Below are 7,689 nucleotides of genomic sequence, written 5' to 3'. Positions count from 1 at the left end.
CAGCAAAGATCAGCCAGCAAATTCTCTAAATACCCATAAACGCCAATTTTATTGATCAGAAAAAAAAAAAAAAAAGATTTCTGCTTCAACATAGATCAAATCTTTTTTTTACTGCATCATTTTGTCGGGACAATTTTACCTTAAACCACAGCTTTAAACAACAAAACAAGGTTTCCCTCTAAACTGTAGCTGCTGTCAAACTTGAGAACACTTGCAGACAAAATCTCTGCTCTGTGAGAAGATTTTTTTTTTAATACACAAATAATGCCTTGTGAAAGTTTTGGAGGGATTGTGACCATTTACCTTAATTTACTGGGAAAAACACATAATTTAAAGTCCAAATGAAACTTCATGAAATGTAACAGATAAATAAGAATCTCACCCAATAATGCTGAACAGCATTTCCTCACATTAAAACCATAATTGGGTTAAACAGGCATATTTGCTATGATGGGACAAATATAGGTCGACTCCCAGTACATATCAGCCAGCAGCAGACGGGGAGGCAGACAAGAAAAAAGAGCCAGAGGCAAATATTAAAGAAGGCATATTGAAAAAATACTGTGAATAAACCAGTTTTTTATGGCAGGTTAAAGAGCTCCAGATTGGAAGAATAACTAAATCTCCAACATCAGGACGAAGCCGGAAGGCAATCTGAGAGAAAACTATGGGGTATACCATAATAAGAAGAGAAAAACATCTACATTTCATGTATGAACTGTTAAAACTAAACTAACTTAAATTTAGATTTTGTTAAACTGTGAAAGTCATTCCGCAAGCAAGAGTTTAGCCTCTTTCAGCCAGTCAGAGTTCAGCGTTTAAAGTGGGGAAGATGTTTCTGCTGGAAAGCACGTCTGAGCTATGAGGCTGCAGAGATGGCATAACATGTCTGGCCCAATTATTGCCCACGTCTGCAGTTTTGTTTGGCTCATATTTGAGCTGACTTACGCCGTTGACTCCATGTGAGTACGGCTGCCTGAACTCACCCCCACGATCGCCACATGCAAGGCAGTCGCTGCAACATTTGTCCAGCCCGGCTCCTCAGATTTGGGCCACTTCTGGCCCACACAACAACCGCCAGTGTCATAACTAAGCCGTAACTGAGCCAAAAGTAGCGCAGATTAGGCCTAAACAGATCTGCTGCCTGAGTTTCCATTGTTTTATTCACTTATTTTTCAGTATTTTTGGAATTTAGTAAACAGTGTACGATACATTCCAACCAAAAAACACAGTAAACTATTCCTAACCTAACCAGCCACATATTTGGATGCATTTAAAATTTTCTAAAAACTGCAAGAAAAACTGAATCATAGTAAGAATCCTGAAAGTAATACTGTAAACTCCCCACCTGCTGTTTGATAAGCATCACACGATAAATCTAAGATTGTTAATATTTCTATCAGTTTTGTATGAAATAATCAGCATTTTCAGACTTTGAGTCCGTTTTGGGAGTAAAGTAATGACTGGCTTAAGCTCTATTTGGCAGTAATGTCAGGGTAGTCCTGTACGGAGATGGAGATCTACATGATTGTCCTCAGTGTGTTTACAGCAGAATCAACCAGCAGCTGTTTGGACTCCAGTGTGTGTGTGTGTGTGTGTGTGTGCGCGCGCTGTGACAAATGTGTCTCATTTTGAGCTTTTTTCGTGTCGGTTTGCAGTGAGTGTGAGGTTTTCATGGGTCTGTCCTCGTTCTTCATGCAAGTTTCGGAGTGGTGTCAGGTGTTTTCATGTCGGGTCAGCGCTCGATCCGGCCTTCAGCGGCCTGGGTGCAGTTCATGGTGCTGAACCCGGGCAACGTGACGCGTCCATGCGAGTAGATGTCCCGGTCAGGACCCTGATTCATTCGTTTGACCAGGTTCTTCTCGTACAGGAGGGGGTGGTAGGCTCCGAGCGTGCAGGCGGCGTCATAGAAACGCTGGTAGTAGTGGCAGAGCTCCGTCTTCCTGCGGGACGGCAGGAACTCGTATACGTGCACCACCTCACACAGCGACATCATCAGGACGGTACCTGTGCAGGAAACAGAGGATGAATGTTATATTTACATTCACTGCAGATCTTCAGGAGTGTGCTCTGAGGGATATTCAGAGGTTTTAACCGGTACTGCTGCAGAACTTTGTCCCCATTTGGAGAGATCATACTGTAGCTGTATGCTCACAGAAATCATGTGACACCATTGTGAAAAGACTGAACTAATGATGTGACCCTGCAGAAGAAACAGGTTATAATACACGACTGGACAGAAACACAAACAGACCAGATTTTCCAGGACTTGTCTAGTGGAACATAAATGAACACCAACAGGAGAATATTACAGGGACTGCCGTCATCTCTTCTTGACAAGGCCTATGTTTTTTTTTGCCTCCTGTCTGAAACGACATACCCAAAATAAATTAGGTTCATCTTCACAACTACAACAGAAAGCTGAAACATGTGTGATTATTACTGAAGTGTCAGAATCAAGATATGCGTTACTGTTCATTTTCTGTGCCGCTTAATCCAATTAAGAGTCACGGGGAAGCTGGAGCTTATCCCAGCAATTAACAGATGAGAAGCAGGTACATCTGGACATGTCGCCAGTCCATCGCAAGGCCAACACAGAGAGACACAAACCACTCACGCTCACTCCTAGGGATAATTAAGTGTGACCAATTAACCCCACATGCATGTCTTTGGATGGTGGGAGGCCGGAGTACCCAGAGAGAACCCGTGTGATACAACACGTTATGTGTTACTGTGTCAGAGTAAATTTACCTGGAACACAATAGAAAATGTCAATGTTTATCACCACATTACTTTCAGTGTAAACAAGAGGATAACACCCCAATTCCTAGGAATGAGTAAAGCAGTCCCGGGAACGAGTAAAGTAATCCTAAGAAAGAGGAAAATAATCCTAGGAATGAATAAAGTAATAGCTGATGAGGAACTGTGCTACAGTAGAGGGTAAAAAGTGAACCTGAGCAGTTTCCAGGTGTTTTAATAGAGGTGTTACACAGGTAAATATCTCAGGAAGCCATCGGCCGATGATGATGATGGACACCTCTATCAATGGTCAGAGTCAGGAGGATCCATGGATAGCCCCCACATTCACCTTAGAAACACCATGAGGATCCAGAAAGAAGTGAAGCCCAAGATAGTCTATGATAGGAAGAGTGAATCCTTCCCTATAAAACCTCCCTCATCTCCATGGAAAGCAGCAGGACCTTCATGTTCAGTCAAACAAAAGGCAGAGTCATAGGAGAACACACTAGCAGAGTTTTTAGAGCTGGAATCAAACTTTTCACCACAAACAGCAGAAGTAAGACATGATTTATGATTTTGGCTGCTAGCTCCCACAGTTTCCATCTGAGAGACTCTGCCTCTCTGAAATGTGCCTTTTATAACCAGTTGAGTTACTGACTTGTTGCTAGTTAACTTAATTAGTTGTCAAATGCTCCTCCAGGTGTGTCTGATTTGTACCAATTACCGTATTTTCCGAACTATAAGCCACACAGTTTTCATGGTTTGCCTGGTTCTGCGACTTATAGTCAGGTGCGACTTATATGTGTAATTTAACATCTTTTTACATGTTAATTCTCACCGACTGACATGAACCAAGGAGTGAACATTACCTTCTACAGCTGCAAGAGGGCGCTCTAGGCTTGTGATAACCACGGTATTTGCAGCTTCTCTGTTTGTCTTTATGTGCAATGAACAACTGACCAGGTAACTTCGTCTGTGGCAGGGAGGGGGGTTGTGCATGCGGCGGTGTTGGTGTCTTTAAATGCCAAATGTGATGAAAATATTTTCCTACTTTCTCAGAAACTCAATTGGCTGTTCATTAAGTGCAATAAGGAGACTAGTTCTCCCTCACAGTTTAAAAAAATCTGGAGGACGTTAAAGGCTAAATAATTTGGATTTTTTCTGTAACAATAATTTAAAATGTTCTCATTTGTTGCAAGGGATAAAAGGAAGCTCCCTATAAACAATCTTTCTCTCTACATTAACAATTTTTTGGCAAGTTTTTCTCCTTTCAAAGTAAGCGTTAGGTACTGGAATGACTTCAGTGCATTGTGTAGCTCTTTTCTACTTCCTGGTTCCTTTACCAGTCATATACAACTCCCCACGGTTGCGAAACAACGCAGTGTTTGGTATTTTATTTAGGCAAAAAAGAGCATGCAGGTATGGAAGCTAGTAAAAGAAGCGGACCAGAAATAGTTTCAGAAAAACCTAAAAAGCCTCGGCATCCTGCTAAAAAAGCAAACGACCAAAAACAGAATAAAACAAGGATCAATATTGGAGAATCTTTTGAAAGGTGGAGAAGTCTGAGAAACCAAATTAATTTCAAGATGGATGCAGAGCTGGCAAAGTTTCTCTTCGACAGGTACGCACTGGAATTTTGCTTAAATTAACCAAAAAGTTTATCTTGATTTACAAGATTTTAGTCTTATTTCTCGGCACTCATTAAATTAATTTGTGTGACTGTATGGATGTATTAGTGGAGTAAATTGGTGGCCTATTAGTTTACAACAACAAATGTAATGATGTTTTGGCCGAGGGAATAGTGTTTTCCTTATAAACATATGAAATTACTATTAAATTAATTTATTAAGTGAGGCTAAGGGAAAACAGCCGCTGCGTGGCATTTGTTGATTAATGTAGCTTTTGTTTACATTTTATTTTATGCTAACGTAAATTAGCGTGTGAAATTAGTGCTAGCATTGCAAAGCATAGCAACTTACTGTGTGTGTGAATCATCTTCGCTCATCATGATGTTTGCTGGCGTTATGTTCTCTGTCCTACATGGACTGTACATAAAAGAGCCGTCCTCTCAAACTGGCAACCTGTGTAAAACTCTCCGAGGGGGAGGAGGGGGAGGGAGGAAGAACACTCTGTTTTTCTCTTTTGACTGCAGTTCTGATTTGAAACACTAGGTGTCAATTCTACTTATTTCGCCTTTAACATACCAGACACATTCAGCCTGTTGTTCCGTGTGCTGTTGTGTAGTTGAATAAATTGCCTTTTCAGATTAAATGTTTGTTTTTGGTCTTGGATTTTGTGAAATACATTTCTAACTAAATGCAACTTACAGTCCAGTGCAGCATATGTGTTTTTTTTTTGTTTTGTTTTTTTTTTCCTCCTCTTCATAAAGCATTTTATGACTGATGCGGCTTATACCCCAAAGCGCCTTATAATCTGGAAAATACCATACTTTTCCAACCTTTTGTTGCTTCTGGTCCAATATTTTACAGATGTGATCCACAATCGGCTCATATTTTCCATGAAATGTCTCAGTTTATGTTATTTTATTCCCAGTAGAACATAAACTAGTTGATGAGATTTTGAAATAATTGCATTTTGATTTTATTTTCTACATTTCCAACATAGAACTGGGGTTGTAGATAAATGAGTCAAACTGCAGGTGAATGAAATAACGTTAACCTGCAGCAACATTAACTCGGTCTGGTTGACATATTTTGACACCTTTAATCAATTTTCATGATTTCCGTTTTACTCCGTAGACAAACCTTTAACCTGTCTGTCCGTCCAGCTGAAATCTCCCTTTCCTGTTCCTCAAATGTACTTTTTTTTTTTTTTTTTAATTGATGGATTTTTCTTTGAGTTTCTCTGAGAACACAACATGTGCTCTGTGATTTTTGGGCTATAAACATTTTATTAGACATGAGTTAAACACAGCAGAGTGAACATCTAAAAGCTTCTTCCTGTAAGAAATCTGATTATGTGCGTTTCCTGTAAGAGGATTTATGTAATTAAGAATCCATCACCTCACCTGCACAAAGAAATTAAATCAATCATATGGAAAGATTTTCCAGAAAGTTTTACTTGTGAAACTGGATGGATGGAGGAACAGAGATACCTTAGCACCTTTGTTGGGTAAGGGTTAGGGGTTAGGGGTCATCCTCCAACAGACCTGCAGCTGGACTTGGACTGGTTTCAGACCAGACCAGGAAGCTCAATCGGCTTCTGTTTGTTTGTTCTGACAAGTTTCTAACAGAAAACATTTTTATCTCAAACAAACTTCATTTTTTCCCCTCTGGATAAATTAGATCCCTTTCTTCTGTATGACGCGTGTTTTAAACAGGAAGTGGATGTTTCTCATACCGAGGAGGCCGGATGAGGGGGGGTTCTTCTGGATGGGCTCAGCCATGTTGTCCTGGATCCGCTGCCAGACCTGCCACTCAACGTGAGGATGCAGGATGTAGAAGGGCTGCTGCGGGTGGACCCTCCTGTATCTCTGGTACTGGTTGAAGATGGGATAATCTGTCCTATTGTACCACTGCAGGAGAGAAACGTGCCAATGTCAGCTCCTCCTGCTGGTCAACATCAATACAGCAGAGGGCGGCACGCTGAGCAGCAAAGATTTTTATTAAACAGGAACTAAGTATTTACAAAAGATGAACGCTAAATAAAAGCTTTATTCCAAAGAGACATATTTTTATATTAAGGAAATTCCTTAATATATTAAGGAATTTATATTAAGGTTTATAGTTGTTCATGTTGGTGTTAGGATTAGGGTCTCGGTCTGAGCTTTGCTTCATCATATGTGATTTTCAGCGGTTACTGAGATAAAATCACACATGTATTAAAATTTTATTCCCCTAACCCCATAACACCTGAGTTTATTATATAAAAACTAAATAAACAGAAAAAAAGAATACAATTAAATTAGTAAAAAATAATAAAAAATAAATAAATAAGTAAAAAATAATACACAAAGAGTGGATAAAAGCTAATTGATAAAGTAAATCAGATGTAAAGAAATTAATAAAAAAAGGCCAGAACTGGTTGGTTGCAAATATGTGACACCAGGGCTCAATGGGGTTAATAATCACACTTATTCTCAGTTCAGCTGTACCCTTTCTTCTCTAAACTTCACCTGACTGAGGTTAGAGGAAAAGGGGGCAGGGTCCCACGCCACCAGAACCCCTGAGCTGTACAGAGAGCTGGACAGGAAGCGATGGTCATCAGACGCCATCACCTGGGAGACAGAAAAGTGAACAGACTGAGATAATGGCAACAGAAATGTGGCCAATGCAGACGATGGATCAGAAGTTGAAGTTTTATTTTTATTGTAAAAGAGAAATCTGATTATCTTTTGTTTCATAGCAGAATGCTGGTCGGGTTTAGGATCTGATCCTGACCAATGAAAATGTTTCAAAGCTTTTCATCTTGAAGTGAAACCTCTAAGTGTCCGGTTCAAATATGAGTATTTTCTGACTTCACTCATTTATACTGATTGCTTCAAAAACTCCGAAATATTCAAATCTATTCAACAAACCTCTTGCAAATAAAATATTTGGAGGTACAATTCAGTGACACCCTCACATTTTGGTTTGAGATTCTGTATACATTTTTCACAGGAAGTGGTTTTATCGACAAAACACCCACACCACAGACAGCAGCTTCCTGCTGCTGCAATCATACCCACACCTCAGACAGCAAACCAACCTGCTGACTGCAGCATCTTCATCTTCTCAGCAGCCACTCAGCTAAAAAATCTGAAATGCTTTTTCCCTGCATCATATCATGTATTTAGAATCTGCTTTAAGAAATGCATGTCATGATTTGTTTGGCACAGTGTGTTTATTGAAAGTGTGTGTGCAGGGGGACAAAAATAAAAAGCAGTGGGGTGTTCCAACTGTTGCCACGGGAACCACTCAACCCTGCTGTGTTTCACACCTCCATAGTGTA

General features: G+C 40.0%; 1 protein-coding gene across 2 annotated transcripts in view; it reads right to left on the bottom strand.

Moving 5' to 3' along the window:
• Nucleotides 1-254: 254 nt before the first annotated feature.
• st6gal1 (ST6 beta-galactosamide alpha-2,6-sialyltranferase 1) overlaps nucleotides 255-7,689 on the bottom strand; it is a 40,006-nt gene continuing 32,571 nt past the window's right edge. For both annotated transcript variants that reach the window (XM_042008969.1, XM_042008970.1), the window contains 3 exons: nucleotides 6,875-6,976; nucleotides 6,100-6,274; nucleotides 255-2,007 (listed from right to left, as the gene is read on the bottom strand). In XM_042008969.1, coding sequence (XP_041864903.1) covers nucleotides 1,736-2,007; nucleotides 6,100-6,274; nucleotides 6,875-6,976 — 549 coding nt within the window. In that variant the 3' untranslated portion in view covers nucleotides 255-1,735. The remainder of the gene's footprint in view (nucleotides 2,008-6,099; nucleotides 6,275-6,874; nucleotides 6,977-7,689) is intronic.

This window comes from Melanotaenia boesemani, chromosome 15 (genome assembly GCF_017639745.1).
Source record: "Melanotaenia boesemani isolate fMelBoe1 chromosome 15, fMelBoe1.pri, whole genome shotgun sequence".
Lineage (NCBI taxonomy): Eukaryota > Metazoa > Chordata > Actinopteri > Atheriniformes > Melanotaeniidae > Melanotaenia > Melanotaenia boesemani.
This window is presented reverse-complemented; position numbering and strand designations above follow the sequence as displayed.